The 21761-nt window shown below is 40.7% G+C and overlaps 1 protein-coding gene across 8 annotated transcripts in view; it reads right to left on the bottom strand.

The window, feature by feature from the left end:
* The window catches only part of SCHIP1 (schwannomin interacting protein 1), a 669685-nt gene that overhangs the window by 44263 nt on the left and 603661 nt on the right, over window positions 1-21761 (bottom strand). Inside the window, exon 1 of one of the 8 annotated variants that reach the window (XM_019731983.2) lies at window positions 8063-8392. The exons of the other annotated variants lie outside the window; for them this stretch is intronic. Within the exon in view, the coding sequence (XP_019587542.2) occupies window positions 8063-8320 (258 nt within the window). The 5' untranslated portion in view covers window positions 8321-8392. Of the gene's footprint in view, window positions 1-8062; window positions 8393-21761 lie in introns of those variants that run through there. 8 annotated transcript variants of the gene reach the window in all.

The following is a 21761-nucleotide window of genomic DNA, read 5'->3' as shown; positions in this document are numbered from 1 at the left end:
CATATGTTCAAAGTTAAAAATGGGTCTGCTCTGGTTGGAAGGAGGGGGTGCTACCATGAATTTTATGACTTTCAGTCTTTTACCTACGTGATCACAGCAGTCCACTTAACGATCTGTAATCAAGCCTAACATGAATGAAACGACAAACATTTAGAGATTATAAGACTTAGTAAAATACATAAAACTGTAAGCCTAATTACTAATATTTTACTTCAATTTTAGTAGGGTGGGCTTAAATATAGTTAAAACGACTAAACTCTCATTATTAACTATACAAATGTACATACATATTCAAATTTATAGTAATAATATATTGACTGTATCTATACATATATGCGTCTACACACATACATTAAGCACTATATAGAGACAAGTGATGGACCATCTCCTGAAACACGGATGTAAGAGCTTGCAGGGCGGTTCCCAGTGGTGGTGAATTTTCTTTGCACCCTCCCTAAAGTGCTCAGCACACAGACCAACTCAGCCCAGACCCTTCCCAGAAGGAGCTATCCCACCACCATCTGGATGGCTTGTACCAGCTAAGAATAGCTGATACTTCCCTATCATGATCTCTGATGTTTTCTAGAGCTTCGCTACTCAAAGTGACGCAAAATCCTTCTGACAACAGCATCCACGTTACCTGGGAGCTTACTGGGAAAGAAAACTCTCTGGTCCAACCCCAGACCTATTGAATCAGAAAATGCAGTTTTAAAAGAGCTCTCGAATTTCTGAATGCACCTTACATGTCAGAAGCAGAGCTCTAAACTTTGAAAGAATTCATTATAAGCCATTATCCTTATATTTTAGATCATATTTCTAGGCCCGGTGGCAAGATCCTGACTTTAGATGTTTGGGATCAACACTGTGATTAATTTCACTTCCAAAAGGTCCAGATGAATACCGGAAAGGACAAAACAGAACAAAACAGAACAAAACACCACTTTGGAAGATGAGCTCAAGGTAATGAATGCTTGGTGGTTTTGCAGCAGCTATGCAAACGAGGCGATAACAGTCAGTCATGTCCTGCCTACAGAGAATTTTCTCTGGTTCTTTCCTCTACCGCCACTCTCTCTAAAATGAACTGTGCTGGCCTAATGTGGGCCCAGATACTAATGCTTTCCCTTAGCAAATGTACCCACAGCCACTCACTATCCCTGAGGTTGAAAGGGCCTCTTCTCACCCCACCCCTCGGCCCTGAAATTCGAGGACTAGGATGGAGAGCTTCAGCTGCCTGTCCAGCCATGACCTAAACAGCAAGGCACATCGGTCATGTGAGCTAATGCTTTTAAATGATCATTATCGGGCACTGGTGGAAATTATTGACTCTGAGAACACTGACCACATTACTGGGAAATCACTTATGCAGCGTCAAAAGATTTTCAAAGATAGAAACTCTCGTTCATCCTGATTAACCCTTCGGCGCCCCACTGCCTTCCCTTCAGCCTTCACATCCAGATTCCACGTGCTGTACGAACTCATCCTTGAGTTATAATCTCTTTTCAAATAAATTATTTTTTTCTTCTGTGCAAAATTCATCTAAATGGGCCTTACTTTTCAATTAAGGTATTCTGACAGCTAGATAAGCCATGAAATGATGCAGTCAATTTTTCAATTGAGTTTTCAGTGTATGCTAAGAAAAAAGGAAATAATGGCATTGGGAGTGTAAGGTAGAGGAGGTAGAAGTGTGGGGAGTAGACAGAGTGCCAAACATTTACCCAGATCAAAAAGATTGAGGGCCACAGACATAAATCTTTCTGCCCAACTGAAAACCTGAGTATGAGAAACTCAGCTATGGTCACTTTGGTGGCTTCCGACCAGCATTAATCACCTCATTACATTTCTCTGTGTCACCATTCTTTCCCCATTAATGGCTCTCCAACCCTGTCAGTAGGCTTTCTGATGGTCTTCTTCTGAATTCAAGCACTTTTGTCAAAGAACTTTTTATTTCATAAAGCTTGATAATTTCTGATGCTTCTAGATAGTGCACAGTGGAATGCTAAGTACACCAAGATTTCAAATTTGCCCTTGGCATGTAGGACAGAAATAAATAATAGGATAGGGCTCTATTAATGTTGAGCTTCTGCATGTGAAAGTGATTAGTTATACAAGAGTTTCTGTGTGTGTGTGTGTGTGTGTGTGTGAATGGGGCGTCTCTACTCTCCAAAAATCATGGATGCACTGATATGTAAGAACCAAAGAGATGTTCTCATTCCCTTATCCCCATCACCACCCCTTTTCCAAGAGAAAACACTAAATGTTTGGCTTAAAATACGTGTTGCAGTTTTATTTCCTAAAATCATTCATGTCTGAATCATGATGTTTGAGGCCCCCAGTGCTACTTTAAATAGGAATGCTTGTGTTTGTACTAAATTTCTATTTCAGATCAAGCCTATAACAAAATTCAGTTGAGATGATTTTTTTGTTCGTTTTCATTTGGGGACTTACCGCTCTGCTCCCTTTGTGTTAAAACATATAAATTAGATTTTCGATATCTTTTTTGGCTAAAAACAAGTGCAGATAAATTTACATCCAGAATTTTCAGCTATTATTATTATCAGTAACAGCTATGTTACTGCCTCCTCAGAAAAACATACCGTATCTCAACAAGGCAAAACACAAATATAACCAGGCAAAACAATGAAGACTAAGCATTCTTCAACACTACTAATCGGGGGAAAATGTTTCTCATTAAAAAAATCTATACAATAAGACAGAAAACTGTTTCACTGAACTTATATTTAAAAGCCTAAATCAAATAGTTCACTGAACTGCTTTGAAATTCTCTTTTCCATTAGGTTAATGCATTTTTCCCTGCAGTGGACAAAACCAGGCTTAAATTGGGTGGAATCTTAAATGAACTCAAATTTGATACCTTGTTTTCTCCTTCACAGGAAGAAGGGGCTGGGAAATGAGTCCTCATTTGGCCTGGTGTCAATAGGGTAGAATATATTTCCTTTCCTTTGTTAACTATTAAGTAACCCACTACAGTCTGGGCATGAAGGCTGTTTACTCCTTTCTCCAGCAATTTTCAAAACATCTTGATGTACTACTTAACTCGACATACTCCCTAGTTTTAGCATGTGAGGCCAATATAGGGTATCTTTTATTTTATGTATGATACTTCAATTGGGCTGCAACATTTTGCCTAAGAAAAATTTGGTGTTTCAGGAGGCAGTAAAATGATCCCTCCATAGGGTAAAAAGATTTATTGAAACTTTGCAAAATTCAATGTATTAAGAAAGGTGGCTTGGGTATGAGTATTTGCCCCAAAGGACCATAGGTATCTTGAAAAAGTGCATGGGGATAGACCATGAGGTTCATCTTGGGAAAATTCATGGGTGAAGAAGTAGGTACGGAGGTATGTTCTTAATGCATTGTCTCGGGGAAGGCTGGGATGCGTCTCATTCAGTTTGTTCCCTGTACTTTGTCCCCCATTTTGGCACATGGGCTCTTGGAAATGCTGGCACCTGGCCAAGAGGCTCACAAACCAGGTTCACGGAGTTCTGGGGTCAGCTCCATCAACTCCCTGCTGCAATGCACAGATCTGGGCTTCTCTCTCGTTACTATGATGGGAAATCCTGACCCTGGGAACTCAGACCACCACCAACTGCAGAAAATGCAATTCAATCCAACAAACATTTATCGAACACACACTCTGTGTGTAGGGCAGGAAATGAAAACAAGGCCCTTGTCTTCAAGAAGCCTGTTGTCTAACGGGGGCAGAAGACGGACTTACGCGTCACTAGCTGCAAACAGGCTCTAACAGGGAAAAACAAAGTGCACTGAGAAGGAGCACTTTTGACAGAGGGATGAGAGGGGAAAGTTTCCTGAAGGAGGTCAAGCCTTGAAAACTGCATCAGCCTGCAACAGGTAGGAGCAGGTGGTAAAAGAGGGGGAGACATTCCAGGCTGAGGCAGCGAAGAAAAAGAAGTGGTGGCGATGTGAGGGCAGGAGTGCAGGATTTAGGGGAGGAGTGTTTCTGCTCGGCGTTGCAGATAGGTCTTGGTTAGGCCTTAAGGGCCATGCAGAGGGGTGTGGAGTTTGGTCTACGGAAATGCGGAAGCATCGCAGATTGAGACCTTGCTTCCTCAAGACCAGGTATGTGTCTGAAGAAGAGTCTCTTTAGGCTCCCAAGGGAGAAAAGAGATGAGAGTCATTCATGTATCATTTTACTTTTTTTCTTTCAAGTCTCCATTTCCACAGTTGGCAGAGAATGTGAGGGTGTGATCTGTATCTGAGGTGGTCGTAAGGGAATGTGAGCGACGGAAAGAAAGAGATGAAAGCATGTCATTGTTTTTATATACACACCAGTCCCCCCCAAAAAAAAAAAAAAAAAAAAAAAAAAACAACCGCTGGGAAAGAGGAGAAAATATTTGGGAACTTTTAAGCAAAATGGACCCTCTGACCTAAACTTGTGCTTTCAAGTTAACAGTATCTCAAAGCTTTCCATCAGAGGCTGTTTAGAAGAATTTGGCCCCTTGAAGGCTGCCAGGTCTGAAGCTGTGGGCAAGCTTCTTTCCTGAAGAGGCTGGCTTCCTCCCAAGACTGGAAAATGGCGGTCGATAGCTCTATCTTTTAACAGGGCTACAAATAAAAATGACAGCACATGCCTCAGTAACCTCTTCCCTAATGTAAATCCTGGGAGGGAGTAAAGTACACAGAGAAGATGACAACGTGAGAACCTTTAAAAACACACAAAATTCGTCCTGAGGATGTCTCTTGGATCATCCCTCCTTGGATTAAATTGTTCAAAGCACAGTGCATGCAAACATCTCCAACAGAGGTTTTCAGGCTCTTGGTAGCGGTGAAACTCTTTTTTCAAAACAGTCATCCATTTGGGAAAGCAGTATACAAGAATCAATTATAGTTCCCTATATTAGCAACAAATAATTGGGACATGAAATGGTACATGGCTTTCCTGGGCTGCCTCACCATTCTCACTGGTAACAGCCTTGTTTATGCAGAAAGGTAACCTTGGGCAGGGGATCTGCCAATTTTCAACACAGGATGTTAACTAGGAAAAAACCCATTTCACAGGTGAGAAAAGTAACAAAGAAATAAAGGGATAATCTGACCCACAGACAATGAAACTGGTGCAGGTTAATGGTGGGGGTGGGGGGACAGAGTACAACTGAAAATCACCCCATTGGCTATCAAAACATAAGAAACCATGATGCTATAGTATGTTTACGACGCCTTTTTTTTAAGTCAATTTTATATACAGTAGGCACAGCCATCTATATTACTTGAGGGATTGTTCTAAGCACAAAGCACTGGGAAAGCAGTTGGATACAAATGTGAAAGTCCCCGCCCTCATGTTGTTTACATGGACTGAAGGAGACAGAAAACAGACAAATAAGTAAAATATGTACTCTGATGGATGGTAATGAATGCCAAGTATAAAAATAAAAGAGAAGTGTAACAAATACTGGAGTAGAACTGGGGAGTTGGAAGTTGTCATAGTAAGTCCAGAGAAGGCCTCCCCAAGAAAGTGACATTTGAGCAAAGACCCAAAGAAACTGACAGGAAGCCATGGGGTTACTGACAGAAAAGACACAGGATGCCAAAGTGAATTTGAATTTCAGATAAACGGTGAATAATTTTTTAGTATAAGCATGTCGCAGACACTGTAGATTATTTGCTAAATCTGGCAACCCTGTGCAGGGGAAGCACATGCCACATAGAAGGGACAGGATGGCAAAGGCAGAGCCAGGCCAGGTGGTGGGAGGGGAGTGACGGGAAAGGGGATTGTGGGAGAGGACTCCAAGATGAAACAGGGGTCCACTTTTATTCTGAGGAGAATTTTGAGATGGGTGACAAGCTCTGACTTGGGTTTTAAAAGATCATCTAAAGGCAGGAGCAGCAAGACCAGTTAGGAGGCCATTATTGCTGTAATGACGATGATAACAATGATAAGAACCGTAATGATAATATACATCTAGACATACGCACCACAATGAGCATGTAATTTGGGGGGAAATGGCCCCTGAAGCCCCATTCCTGGACTCTCCATTAAGACACGTTGGTATACATTTATGGGAGGAATCAGTCCTAGAAATACATTCTATCTACTCATTAAAAATGCTAACCTAGGGAAGTTGCCTTAACCCACTACATTATCATTCTTAACAATAAATAAATAAATATGCTCTCATCCAAAAAAGGGAAAGTTTATGGAAAACATCAAACTGTTGATAACACCAGTGACTATGATACCATCAAGCCAAACCACCATTTCTGAATCCAGTCTCTGGTGCCAGCTGGGCTCTAAAACGAAGGTTTCTTAGTTGGATTGAGACTTGGCTTCAAGGTTAATGTTTCTGCTTTTTGCTGAGTTATGTATAAAGGAAGAGCTTTTCAAAGAATATACAGAGGAAGGTAGTTCTACTACAAAGCCCCACGGAGATGCAGAAGCTATGGACTATTATCTGCCTAATACACTTTTTATTGTGGAAATAAGCCATAAATACTTTTAAACTATTAAACACACAATGACAGTGTTATATGTTGCAGTTCATATAAAATCAATTTGTCTTCCATTGGAAAAAGCAATAGGCTAACAAAAATCCCTCCTCTCAAGATGAAATTGCTGATATTTGACCAATTTTTGACCTATACAAACAGTGATTTCATGTTCAAGCTAATGAAAAGACATAGGGAATAATCTTATAGTACCTTGCCTTTCAAAAATTAAAGTACCTAGTTTCTCTGAAGAGAGAAAAGAAAAATTAATTTAATTATTATAGTCATTTAATGATCTGGAGCCACACCAGAAGTAGGTTAGGCTCTCCGTAGATATTTGACATTCTCCACTTCCAAGTTCTGTACTACATGTTAAGTGAGGTTTTAGTTGTTTCCTTGGCATCTTGTCCCCTTTCTCTAGGGAAGAATTTCTGTGAAGCACAAATTTCAATATTTAGGATCTATGGACCTAAACGTACTATAAAATGAAATATTATAAAACAAGCCTACAATTACAAAATTCCAATGATTAAGCAGAGAAAAGGGTGTATAAATATATTATATAGGCACACTACATTTAGCTGAGAAACCATTGCCTTTAAGTCTTCTGAAATGTACTATTCTGCCTGCATACACTTACCAGGGTGAAACCTGACCTTATGAGAAACACCTGCTGGTCTCGGGTAACCTACCTCACACAAGGAAGAGGCATTGTTAAGTTAGAGAATTGGTCTCTCAGAGCTTCTAAACTCGGTCAGTTGAGTAACACCCCAATATTAACTACCCAGGACTTGGACTAGCCATGCCTGCTGCTGCAGAGAGCGATTTCTCAGAGAACATTCTCACTGTCTGTTTACAATAAGGATATTTTCAATGCTGCCTCAACAGTGACAGCTGAAGTCGCAGGAAGGAGTTATTAACATTCTAGAACCGGTCTTTTGAAATCGCCTAAGTGTTTAATTCAAAACTCCAGATAGCAAATTAGCATATAGATGAATATGTATTGTTAAAAATTTTCTATTTGAAGTTTTTTTGATGCATGTTGGTATCTTAATTCTTATTTACTAACCATTTAAAACAATATACTAGTAAAAATAACTTTGGAAAGATATACAAGTGCAACTTTAAATGTCAAGTGAATGCTGGCTGATTTTTGAAAAATTCTAAGATCATCAATTACTTCCCATTTACATAATTTCCTTAAAGACAAGCCTAAAAACTGGATATGAAGCAACTCACATCCCCTGGGATAAGCACGTATCATACTCTTCAATGCTATCTATGTGAAATTTCCACCAGATTTCCCTCCTCTGAAGCCCCTTAAATTCAATTACAGTTCTAAACAGATATACGGAATATGCAAAGCACAGATCACCTCAGTGGATTTCACATATGCTTTAAAGGCCAAGGAAGCAGTGTTTTCTGCCCCATTAGTCCCCAGAAAACCTAATTACAATTCAGATACTGTATGCAATGAAGGCCAGGAGTGGAGGATGGCAAAATCCCTTGAAAATCCGGAAAGAAGCAACCTGCTGCTTTGGAAGAGGAAGGCCTCCTCTCCCAAAGGATGCCGGCCTCACAATCAGCCTTTAAATCTTACCTGATACGAACAGTTCTCCTGATGTACCATCTCAGTGCATCCTAGGGCGCAGACCCCAAAGCAGGACTGCTCAGCACGGCTGCGGAGGGAAGGCGCGGAGCATCCACTGGCGGAGAGAACGCCCTGGGAAGGCAGGGGCTCCCCGCAGATTAAAATGGATGCTGTTTCGCTGATCAACCTGCGCAGTGGCACTGCTTGTGCCGGGAAGCGCGCCGCGAGCTGCTCTCCTCGGAAACCAGCAGTGAGGCTAACAAACATGGAGCTAGGACCGGGCTGGGGGAGGGGGCGCGCTCATCACTGGCACAATCAGCCAATTATATTATAAGCACAAAGGAAAGGATCAGTCTGGGGCTGGTGTGACCTTCTGGTGCTTTATGAAGGCAGTTAACTGATGTGGAAACATTCTCGTCCTCATCAACGGGAAAAAGGCCAGCGAGGCAGAGGGAGAGAGACAGGCACAAATCAATGTTGCAGTCGAACATTTCTAACCTCCGGCATCACCCTTCCCGCCCTTAGATGCTGCTTGGATGCTGCTTCTAGAAAGAGGCCTTAAGGATCAGTTTAGAACTTTTTAACATGCGAAAGGGAGAACGACCCATTCAGAATATTGACACTGAAAGGATGTTTTCTGTGCTGAGTTTTTGAAGTGTTTGCCAACTTTATAACTAAAAAGAGGGTCTTCGTTCTTTAAAAAAAATATTATTTTATAATACTTTTGATTCCCCGCTGATTTTTGGCTTTAATCTGATTTTTTTAGGTCAAAGAGAATTAAGGTGAAATAATTATTCCTATCATTTTTTTTTTTAGGGAGAGAGTTCATGAAAGTCAGTATAAATCATTCATTTCATGGAAATGAAACTAAATAAAAAAACCCTGCAAGTTTTTTTGAAAGTAAGGCTGTGTGTGTGTGTGTGTGTGTGTGTGTGTGTGTGTGTGTGTGTATCTATGTATCTATATACCGATGCTATGACTTGAATATATAGACACCCCCAATACAGCTCATATGATCCTAGAAACCAACCCCTGTACTTATGAGTAATAGAAAGAATTCTGGACTTGCAGCTTTGATTGCAGCTAATCAAAGGAAATACAAGTTGGACCATATGCATTTTGGGGAAGAAAAGCCAATTTCTGAAATATCTCCAAGCTTTTCTAGTATTATAGGATATATAAAAAAGAAACAACTAGGCTTGTAAATTTTTAAAGTGAATTTAATGCCAGAAAATTAAGAAAACAAACAATAAAATAAAATTTCCTTATCTATATCCTTCAATTGCTATAGGTAATTTGTTTTGTTGTTTCTTAAATGGCTCTGAATACATAATGGTCTTCAATAAAAACATGACTGAATTTAAACCAGCAATTAAAAGAAATTCAATAGGGATATTATTTTTAAGCTATCGTAATATATCTAGCTATCTTCTCAAAAACTCTTATTGATAACCACACAATATTCATTATACTACTGATAGAGAAAAAGTACTTTTTGCCTGAAGAATGATATCAAAACGTTTGACAAGTTTCCATATGAAACTCGATCTTAAGGAATGGTGCGAGTTTGTGTTAAGAATATTTTATTTGGTGATATATTTTTAATGTTATAATAACGTCTCTGTTGCTTGGGAAGAGAAAAACCTATTTTTATCAGTATTCTTAATTTTTGCTATTTGAGATTCAAACAGGAGGACAGCTTGCCCCCTCAGTTCCAGTCCACGAACCCACTCACATGTGTGGCTTCAGCCTTCCCAGTTAGGGGATGGAAAAGGGGGGCAGGGAAGGCCCCACTGAGGATCTCACAGGCTTGCATTTCAGCACCAAGTTCAAGGGGTGCAAATGAGAAGTATTCTGGAGATGCACCCTGCAGCTCACAGCCCTGGTCCCTGGAATGCAGGAGAGCAATAGGCCACATAACCTGTGCAGGACTTTGGAGGCCTGCTCATTGGGAGGTAGCCCCATGAAAGCTTGATGAATGAAGTAGAAGCCTGAACTAGATCTTGAGTTTCTTAAATACAGGATGAAGAAAAGAGGAGAGAAACTTCAGAGAGAGAAAACAATATGCAGCATATCGCCAACCCAAACTCTACCCTTCCCTACTGAGTAATCCACACAGCACAGAGAGAGACAGACGTCTGTGTGGAGGGCCTTGTTACACAACCACCTAGATGAAGGTTCTGGAATCCTAAGTATGTGCAAGGAAACACAGCCCAAAGTAAAAGTTCCTTTTGCAAGGTAGCAAATAAAATGAAATGGAAATCTTATGCCAAATGTAAAAGGCATAATCCCAACTTTCCAAGACAGAACAGCTTTAACTTCAAAGGCTGTTAAAGCTTTACTCAAATTACTACTTTGACAATCTATGACCTTAAGACTCAAGAACATGCTTTCAAAAGCTGTACAAAGCCCAAAAAGCCACTTCCTGGACTGTGTTCTCATCTGAAAACCGAAGGCTCTGGGATACATTACATAAGCTCCTAAAGACATTTATCATGTGTTGTTTAAAAAAAAAAAAAAAAGAAAAAGCCTAAACATGATCCCACTCTTCACAGTTGCTGTTCCATAAATAGTGGAAATGACTCAGACGTGGCTCTGGGGAGAACAGATTTCTGACAATTGTATCCCAAATCCTGTTAAAAAACCTTCTCAAGCAGTGTAAACAAGATAAAAAAAAAAAAAAGCAATCTATCAAGCAAGCTTTCCTTCATTGGAAGGGCTTGTGTCACCATTTAACTTATGATTTGCTAGTACAAAAAACTTTAAACAGAAACCAGCTGTTCCAAGAACATTTAAGCTAGAATAATTTACGGAGCTACAGTAATATTTGTTATTTTTTAGACTAAGAAATATTGACTTGTTTAAGTATGGTCTATGTAGCATTCTTTTTTTTCGTCTCAGGTCCTTACAACTTCCCTTCACATAAAAAGTTTTGGGTTTCAGATTTAGCATGAACCTTAAGAGATACACTGTTATTTTCCAAATATAGAAACTGAGGCCTAAGAAAGTGTGACATGTTCAAGAACATAACTCCTCCAACAACAACAAAAAGGCATCAAAGCAAGAAAAAAAAAGCCCAGATTTTCTGGTTCAGACCTGGTAAGTGTGTTCATATAAAACAATGCTAAATAAGGACCCACCAGACTTGGCAAAATGAACCCCCTTGGACCTAGTCAATATAGGCTGGTCTTGAAATAAAAATCTACCACCAAGTAAGAGTGAGGGTGCAGTGTGGTTCTATCTACATCCGAATCCAAGGAATGTTTTAAAAGAAGGAAAATTGACGTACTACCCAATTAAGCTATTGTTCCTATTTCTGCCACCAAGCAAACTACCGTATTTAAATCCAGAAAATTACTTTTTCAATTGTGGCAATTAATAGCAACAGATGACGGGTGTATCTGGACAGTAAATATATTAATCAAAAGGCACATCTGCAGGTGTGTAGGTGTGACTGAGCCTACAACGTCAAAAGTCAACTACTGGGGCCAGGGGCTCACCTGAAGGAGCACAGGAAACTTTCTGGCACAAGCTGTGTGACTTGATAAGGGTTTGGCTTACACAGGTGTAGACATTTGTCAACACTCATTGAATAGTATATGTACGATTTGTGCATTTCATTGTACGTAAAATTTACCTTAAAAGAATAAAAAAGAACTGGCTAACAAATTTTGAATTCTAGTTAATGGTGTGTAGGCTGAAGTATTTAGTGGGAGACTTACTGATGTCTGCTACTTGGAAACATCAAATAAATGAGATGAATTAATGGATGGCTAGAGGGATGGGTTGATGGAAAGCTGTGTCAAAGCAAGCTTAGTAAAACACTCATTGTTGAATCTGGATAGTACATAAATGGGGATACACCTAAAAAAAGTTTTCAGTTTGAAGACGTCCTCAATGAAATGTTGGGAAAACATTAACTTACTGGTGGTTGGGAAGATAAACAAGTAAGTCACTCTCCTTAGCGATACCTTTTAAACTTTCCTTTAGGAATTTGTGGGAAGCAGATCGACATTTTATATAGCTTTAAGTTTTGCTTCTTTACAGGGCAAAGGGAGAAAATGGTGAGGATTACATCAGGGAGAACTAGGTCCTTGAACGACCCACCCAAAGAAGATCACAACTGGCATCCCCTGTGACAACACGTCTGAGAAAATGGCTTTGCAGTTTACCGTGTACTTTCCCCAACATGTCCCTTGATTCTTACAACCTGTAGTTGAAATAAGTTCCTGGTATGTGCCATGTGAAGAAGTGTTTCTGTCCTCAAGGAGTTTGGTAAAAGAAATAAGGCAATACACAAATACTGTATAAAATGATGAATGAGTTAAGTGCCTCCAAAGAGATTTTGTTGTTGCTCATTAGGAATTCAGAAGAGGAAGAAAACTCTTAGCTAGGGTAAACAAGGAGACTGCAGTAATCTTGTTCCTTTGGTTGTTCACTTCTAGAATGTCTGTCTTTCCTATTTCTAGATTAATATGAGTTTCCTCAGCACTTGGATCTTGGTTGGTTTATTCAGGGCTATTATCCCCAGCATCTAACATGTACCTGGCATATACCTAATAGGCTCTCAATAAGTATTTTAAATGAATGAATAAATGATTAGGACCCTCATAAAATTACCTCATTGCTCGTACCCTCAGTTTCCTCATCTATAAACTAAAGATGTTAATTCTTTGTTTATTGGATTGATGACAGGATGAAATGAGAATATCATGTAACACAGCTCTTAGGTGCTCAGGAAAGCATCAGAACTGGATTTCTCCCACGCTCCTACGTAATTAAAGACAATAACAACAATCCAAGAAATAGACAGAGGCCTGAAGGATGGAGGTGATAGTGGGAATGGAAAGGAAAAGACGGAAGGATGCATTCCACAAAAAAATGAACTGAAGGCCTTAGGCATTGATCCAACACGGGGGAGTGAACAAGACAAGAAATGTCAAGGTTCTGAGACCACTGCTAGAGGAACACTGGTGCTGTGAAAAGAAATAAGGAAGTTAGAAGAAGGAACTAATTTTGAGGGATTGGGTTGTAGTAATGAGGCCTTTTATTTTCACCATCAAGTTATGAGTTGAAGGAGGCAACTGGGGCTCACAAGAGAAGAGGCCAATAGATAGAATTTGGGGGCCTTTTGCAAGGAGACAGTAGTTGAAGCTGCAGCAGTGGATTAGATCAAGGAAGAGATTGCAGAGAAAGAACTAATGAGGGACAAAGACATCACTGTGGTGAGCAAAATAATGATACCCCAAAATATTCTACATCCTAATCCCCACCTGGGAAAGGGGAATTACGGCTGCTAATCAGCTGACCTGAGGGGGGGGATTATCCTGGGTTATTCTGGTGGGCCCATGTAATCAATCACAAGAGCCCTTGAATGGTGGTAAAAGTGGGGAGGCAGAACCGGAGACAGGCAGTGTGAGGACTCGGCCCAGCAGCACTGGCTTTGAAGACAGAGGGAGGGACCACAAGCCAAGTAATTTGCGAGGCCTCCAGAAGATGAGGGTCAAGGAGACACAGAGAGGAGGCTGACAGAGCTCAATGGGCTTCAAATCCTGCAGGGAAGCTGAAAAGACTAATAGGTTGAAAGGGAAACACAACCAAAAGCCATTAGGTTTGACTATTAGGAAGTCTTCAGTTCCCTTTAAAAGCATAATTTCAGCAGCAGTATGTTAGGAGTAGAAGCCAGGTTCTAAGTGGTTAAGAAGTTGAGGAAATGAGTGTACTGAGAGCAGTGTGTAAAGAAGTTTGTGGATGAATGAGAGCATTAGGGTGGTAGCTTGAGTGTATCCTGGAATTAGAGAGTTTGTGGCTGTGGCTGATTTTTAAGATGGGAGATCCAAACATGTATGTGGGCAGCAGGGAAGGAGCCAGCAAGAAGGGAGAAGCGGATGGTGGTGGGTGAAAAACAACTGAAAGGGCCAGGTCCTGGGAGAGGAGCACACACGGAGGTTCACTCAGCCTTGGCACTGACAATAGGGTGAGTAAAGTTACAAAGCCACGTTGAGTAAGGAGGAGGTGGGAGTGCAGATGGGGAAGATGCAGGAGCACGGATGGGTGAGGATCCTTGACTGGGTCCTTGAGGGAGCAGGGGTCGTACAGGGCTCAAGGGCAGGGAGGCTGGCCAGGCTGGAATCAGAGAGGCTAGACCAGTGTGGGGCAAGCTTTTCCAAGAGATTGCATAGGGAGTGTTGCTGTATTACTTGAGAATATTCAATTACTGCTACAGAAGAACAAGAGAAATAAATGGGGTGGATGAAACTTATAAGGTATGTTTAGTTACTGAATATGTTGTCTGACGTTGGTGAAATGCATATGGTGTGTTAGATTTAGACCATGAGTAAGCAAGAAGACAGAGGCACAATTCATGAGCTGTGTTAAGTATTGAAAAGTTAGTAACCTGGATGTGTTAGACGTAGATCAAGCATATGTGCTGCGCATAAGAGCACAGAAAATGATGGAAAGACTAAAGAAGCCCCTAATCACAGCACGCTAAGTCACCTGAGGCACACGAGGCACTCGGTATTCATTAGATGGTGACACCCATTCTCGCCCTGTGTCCTCTGCCTAGGAAATACAATCCATAGCTGCTCATCAGGTGAGGGGGCAAGCCACAGAGGAAACCAGAGGGACTTACCCCTGGGTCTCGGAGAAGGCAGACACCTTCTGTCTAATTGGGCCTCCTTTCTCAGACCTCAACTCTGGTTTATAACCATATCACCAGCAGAGGAAGGTGGTTGTAGCAGACAGGCTGGACACGTAAGACTGCATAACCCAAGATTCGGGTAGTGCGGTCCTTCTACACTCCTGTACCATACTCTAAATATGCTTCTGGGACCAACTCCTATTCGTGTGGGGGAGGGGTTTCTCTACATCACAAGGCAATTCTTGAACACCAGCTGGGTGTCCTATAATTCAGCTCCGTTCTGACACTGTCTACCTGGAGAGAGCGTCAGGTCCCACAGCTTAAGGGCGCCGTCCACAGGACTGTCCTCCCGCCCCCTGCAGATGCCAAGTGCAGGTCCAGGTTGTCCACCTGTGCTTTTAACCAACAGCCTAGCAATGGGAGGTTCCAATGACCCCCCCCCCCCTTTTAACCAAAGCCTACAGATGGGAGGTTCCAAAAGCCCCCTCCCTAGGTTCAATTAATTTGCTAGAGCAGCTTACAGAACTCACAGAAACATTTCACCTACTACATTACCAGTTTATTATAAAAGGATATAACTGAGAAAAAGCCAGATGGAAGAAATGTGTAGGGCAAGGTGTGGGGAAAGGGCACGGAGCTTCCATGCTTTCTCTCCCAGCATGTCACACTCCCCAAATCTCTTTGTGTTCACCCAACCAGAAGCTCTCCAAACCCCATCCTTAGGGTTTTTATGACGACTTCATTTCACAGGAATGACTGATTAAATCTCTGGCCATTGGTGATAGATGCAGCCTCCAGGCTCCCCCCTGCCCCGAAGTCAGAGGGACTCGTCTGACCATGTGGTTGGTCCCCCTGGCAGCCAGCCCCCAAACTGAGGTGCTTCCAAATGTCATCTCAGTAACATCAGAGACACCTATATCCATCTCACTTAGGAAACCCCAAGGATGTTAGGAGCTCTGGGCCAGAAGTGGGGACAAAGACCAAATCAGAATCTCACACTAAGTATGTCCGCTCATTCCATCTCTTACCCTTGCTTCCTGACATGTATTTTAAGTTGATTTAATAAGCTATGACTTAAGCATCTTAATTTGGTCTGAGACTTCTAGAATACAGTGCCTGGTCATGGATTTGGAGGTTACCATTGCATCAAGGTCATTCCCCACAGAAAAGGATGGTTGGTATCAGGACAGTCCCATAACTTCTTTCCACACACTCTGAGCTCCAGAAATAGGAAGCGAGAGGTGGATAAAAATGAGATTAAGCTGTAACTTTTTTATTCGTATATAAATAAGAAATTTAGCTGAGAATCTTACAAATGATATACCAGTCAACTCATTTACTGAGTTTTTTTTTTTTTCCTTTAAAGAGGGCACAGCTCAAAGTGGCCCATGCTGGGATCGAACTGGCAACCTTGGTGTTAGGAACACCGTGCTCCAACCAACTGAGCTAACCAGCCGCCCCTTCTCAGAATTTTGACTATTCTGACCCTGGCTATACTTGTGTTTATTATTTCAAATATTAAAAAATAGTTTTCTGAGACAATTCTGAGTGTGAATCAATGGTTGTCATTTTTTCTTTTCTTTTAAGTGTTGGAATCTGCTTTTAAAATGAAAACCAATACACAAAACAATCAAACAGGTTTCTAATCAAGATAAAATTCTTTTTTATCTCAAATTTATATTATTTATCATATCCTTCAATGAGAACATGAGGCTGTTTTGTTTAACACAAACATTTGAAAATAGAACTTACAGAAGTCAGTTATAGCCTTATTCCAACTGTATTTTTATGTATTTCTTTATTTTGTTTGTGCCATATGAAGAGAATCCTGTTTCACACAGATAAGTAGTTGGAAATGGTAACAGTCCTTTAGAACAGCTTATGCTGCAATCTGGATATTCTTCATTGAACATATCCAGAAGCTTGAAAACAAAGTAATAAGACTTTTATTTCAAAATTGAGTTACTAACATTGTACAGCAATTACTCGCATTTCTTATTATAAACAAGATAAGACAGAGTACCCAAACCTACGATAGGTCATCAATCTAGAACCAGACCTTCTCATTTGATGTGCTGGGCATTCACTTGTCATTGCATGACCCACCTATAGGCTTGATGAGAGAATGTGCCAAACAGATGTGCCCTCCCCTCACCTGACACTGCACTGAGCGGGGTTACTTGGACAAGTCAGCTGACTTTTCCTGCTTGCACATGCACGGCATGACCAGTACTGAGCTACCACCCTCCTGCTCCGTGTGACACATTTACAAGTTCAATTTTGAGGACTATAAAAGACTACTTAACCTGGCAGGATACATTAATATGCTCATGTCAAAGAGGGGGTAGAGAGAAATACTTTGCCTAGATATGAGGGCATAAATCACTACAAATTGGACCAAAATGTTATACTCTTCTTACCACAACTTTACAGGACAACATTTCTCCAAAAGTCCATAGTCTTACAGGCAATCTCATTTGCATCTATGTTCTGAATTATTTTCGCATCTCAGAACTCTTTAATTTCCAATTTGAGGGGACAGGGATTGGGGCTGAGGTGTTTAGCGGCTCATATAATAGGTGCAAATGAGCCTCTAAAAATATGTCCTGCAACCCTGGGTTTCTACAGACACAGTTTGAAACCTGAAGCGTCAGACAGTGCTATAGCAGGCAGCTTCCCTCTCCGGCTAGAATAATGAGATCGTTTGTATTTCAGTAGAATCTGCCAAAGTGCTTGTTTATTGGACACCGTCCTAGTCTTCTCCCCATAGTATTTTCTGGTCAGTGCTGACTGAAATTCGCATCACTGTGGAAAACAGTAAACTGACTCAAAGATAAATTTGGTTTCCTTCCAAATTTATGTCAATGTTTAAGGACCATTTCTTTTAGTCTCCATTTAGTCTCTGACTTTGGAGTCAGAGAGAGCAGTGACAGAAGAAGTGAGGGTAGTATAACCTGCCAGGGTTAACACAAAACTTTCCAAATAAAAATAAGTTGACCCGTCAACAGGGGCCAGGCCAGAACTAGCACAAAGTGTGTTTGTATGTGCTAGAAGAGGGGGTCATGCCTCCCCTTGATTTGTCCAGGTGTTTTACTAGCTCAGATAGCTTTACCTACAATATAAGTGCATTTAGCTAAAGCAACACTTGGAATCCCCGACGACAAAAAGGGCTCTTCATTTCTCCAAGGTGGAGGTGGTTCATTTAAAACCAGATTAATAGTTTATCAGGGAAGGGGAGTGACCCTCATCTTGAAGAAAGGTGACCTCTAGTGGACGATTGTGTTTTCAACCAGTTCAAACTATGAATAGGATTAGGAAACAAAAATAATGTTAAAAGTATGCTCCCTTGTTTTATTGCCATTGCAATGATTTTTTAAATACCAATTATAAATATAAATATATGTCTTCAGTTACAATGCTAAAAGGTTACACTAATGCTAATACATCCAAAGTTACAATCTAGGCCATCTTTGATGGTTCTGGAACTGACAGGGATTTAGACCAGGAGTCACAGACCTGGGTTCTGGGCTCCACTGTGCCTCTTACTAGGTGTATTCTCTTGGGCAACTTCCTATCTAAGAGCCTCTATTTCCTAATCTATAAAATGGGTTGACTCATAAACTATCATTTCCCCCTCTGCCCTTTTCCAGGCTGTTGATATAAAAACATTTTAAATCAAGTTTATTTTATATGATGAGGTTTCCAAATAAGCAACAACAAAGTTTAATCATAAAAATTAATATCACATTATATATTAGCATTGAGTCAGCAAAAATTTCAGTCACAGTCTTCCTTAGATAAATGTAATAAATGTAATGGCATTGATTTTTTTTCTTTTTACATTAACTGTGGCAAAAAAAAAATTTCAAAAGCTCAATACACTACATCACTAGTTTATTATAAAACTTTAGTTTGTTATGAAACTTAGAGCTACTATTTTCAAAAGATTTATTTCACAGAATAAAGCAAAATAATGATGAAAAGAAGGGAAACATAATAATCTATGTAGTATATTTCTTCCAAAAACTATGTGCTCATCAACTGACATGTTTTCCTAGTTCATCACTGAACACAGGACAGAGGCATAATAATTTATGATTAAACTCAACATAATCTCTAAGGAACTATTCAAATTCTGTAGTGGTCCTTAAATCTCCCCCTCTCTCTCATGCAAGAGTAGTGTAATGCTATTAGTTATAATGGGATTTTGTACTTAAGAGCTTTCTCTCAGGTATGCCCTCTACCCACCTTTCCCAGAGACAGTTAAGTAGCAATCTGCAATGGTTTTACAATCATTCTCATCCCTCAAAAGACGGGTTCAAATGGTTTTAGTTGCTAAAGGGTAGGAGAGCAAATACTGGTCTAAAATATTCTCTGAAATACAATAAAAATGCCAGAATGTCATTTAATAATGTCATTAACTTGCGTGATCTTAAAAAGCTATTGAATTAAGCAAGTTTCTCATCTTTTAGAAATAAATTCTTTCAGAATATAAAGGTACTGGTTAGGAAATTATGCTACTCCCAACAGTGGACCAGAGGTGAGCTCATTCTCAGAGAAAAGGGTGAAAATTAGTTATGAATTATTCCTAAGTAGTAAAAGTAATCCGCAGATTAACCCCAACTCTTCTAAAACTCGAACTTAAACCAGTTTTTCTTTGGAAAGAGCAAAGAGAGCCTTTTTCAGACACATAAAAGTTGGGCCGACAAGATGTTCACTTACTGCAAGTGCTCAAGCTTTTTCATTATTTCCTAAGAAAGCCAAGATAGAAATTAGCAGTCCTTTCGAGGTCCAATGCCTTGTAGAACACCTACCTCTCCTCTCCCCTCATTTGAGACGAGGCTACGAGGCAGTAGAGTTGTCTTTTCACCGTTGACATTCAAAGTAAAAGAAAAAACTAGGAACATAAACAGGATCCATTGTGCCCAACACCAGTGCTTTTTCTGTCTTCTCATTGCCTCCGACTTGCAGCGGAACAGTGAGCAATGGTAGCCAGCAGAAAAGGCACACATCTGCTTTGTAGACAGCAGTGCGAACTTACACTGATGGTTTAAACTACTTGTGTTTTGTTTGGAGGTTTTTAAAATCAAATTCACTTTCCAAAGAATAGAAGTGATTTCTCAGCAGAGCTGTCACTACAACTGAGGCAATCAGGCCGCTGGCCCTAATTTTAGATGGCATTAATTTATAAAACATCATTTCAAAGGAAATTTAGCCGCCTTCACTCACCTCACTGCCCCTGATCTGATGTTTTCAATAGTTGCATACTTCTGGACTTGGTTCCCAAACTGTTATAAGAAATTAAGTGCTTGCAGCCTTACCCTTTGTGAATGAAAAGTACTTCTGAAAACATAAATCAGATTGTCACATCTTGGCTTAAAACTAGGCTTAATGTTGTGGTGGTTTCCACAATATTTAGGATAAAATCCTAAATCCCTACAGGCTCTGATCTAGCCTCCAGACTTCCTCTGCAACCTCTCACCCAGTCTTGTTACTTAGCTCTGGGCACACCGGCCGTCTTTCAGATTCCTATTACCCTGTTTCCCCGTAAATAAGACCTAGCCGAACAATCAGCTCTAATGTGTCTTTTGGAGCATAAATTAATATAAGACCCAGTCTTACATAAGACCCGGTATTTTATATCATGTCATATCATATCATATCATACCCGGTCTTATACTAAAATAAGACCGGGTCTTATATTAATTTTTGCTCCAAAAGATGCATTAGAGCTGATTGTCCAGCTAGGTCTTATTTTCAGGGAAACATGTTATTATTTCAATTCACCGCTGTGGCTGAGCTGGTCACATGGCGACTTTCTCATCTCAAGGCAGTGGGTGAAGCCTCACCTGGACAGCTAAGCGGCTGACTGCCAGCTTCTGAGCTAAGCAGTGAGGCCTTCTGGCTATATTTCCCTCCTCACTGTGAACTGCGGTGTTGGCAGGCTCAAAGGGGACCCTCGCCTTGCAGGTTGCCTCAGGGGCAGGGACTAATTGTGCCAGCTGGACCTTGGGGCAAATAATCATTTCCAGCTCCCCATGTAAGGTTAACACTTACTAAACTGTATCCACTAGATTTTTGCCCCCAACCTGAATTCAAAATCAATTGAAAAGGGGGGGGAAAAAAAAAGCAGCGTAGTGTTTTTTCCCCCCTTCTTAATTTGCTACCTTGTGGGATAGATTTTTGGTTCCAGGGGATAGCCTGGCCAAACGGCAAATAATTTGACACTGTGAACTTGTGTGCCCCCCAAAAGGATAACGATAAGTGTAAAAAGTCAGGATTCTTACATGTAAGGAATGACAAAGTGTTCCAACTTGTTTTTGCATCAGAAGAATAGGATGCAAATGACCAGCAGCAGGTAAACTGGGTTTGTGAAAGACTGAAGCTTTAAAATTTATGCCTGCCTACCATGGAGGTTTAGGCTAGAGGAAACAAAAAAAGGAAATATTTAGTATGTTTGCTTTCTTAGAGGAAAATAAGCAAACAAAAATGACAACTGAAAACAAGCACTAACCTACAATTTAGCCTGTGGCTTTCCAAAAAATATTCTAATGTTTGAAGCAGAAATGCTGCATGTAGCTTGAGTCTCTCTAATCCAAATGCTCTCTCTGTAGAAACTATTTACAATTCCACATTATGGCATCATCACCAATTGTGATTTCCACAGGAAAGAACTACTGGAGTTTCAGTTGTCCACGTACTCACTTGTTCTGTCTTGGTGATAAAGTGATCCTGAATCCGCATCAAGAGCATAGGGTAGGGGTCTGGCACTGCCCAATCCAGAAAGCCCAGCAGGCTCCTCATTTCGCACATAATCCGGGTTTGACGGCTAAATCTGTGCGAGGACTTTGCTTTTCCTAGACGGTGAGTGGAATGAGGTAGGTATGTCCTCTATCCCCAGCTAAATGACATTCAATCTGGTCACATTCCTGCCCTGCCCTGCCCTGCCCATGTGACCTCTTTTCTGAACCCATAGCTACTGCGCTTGTTACATCCAAGGAACTGGATGTCTGCTTTAAAGACAACAAGAGAGTTCCTACAAGCATGTAGGAAATACTCTCAGGG

This window comes from Rhinolophus sinicus, linkage group LG01, assembly GCF_036562045.2.
Source record: "Rhinolophus sinicus isolate RSC01 linkage group LG01, ASM3656204v1, whole genome shotgun sequence".
In the NCBI taxonomy this organism is placed as follows: Eukaryota; Metazoa; Chordata; class Mammalia; order Chiroptera; family Rhinolophidae; genus Rhinolophus; species Rhinolophus sinicus.
This window is presented reverse-complemented; position numbering and strand designations above follow the sequence as displayed.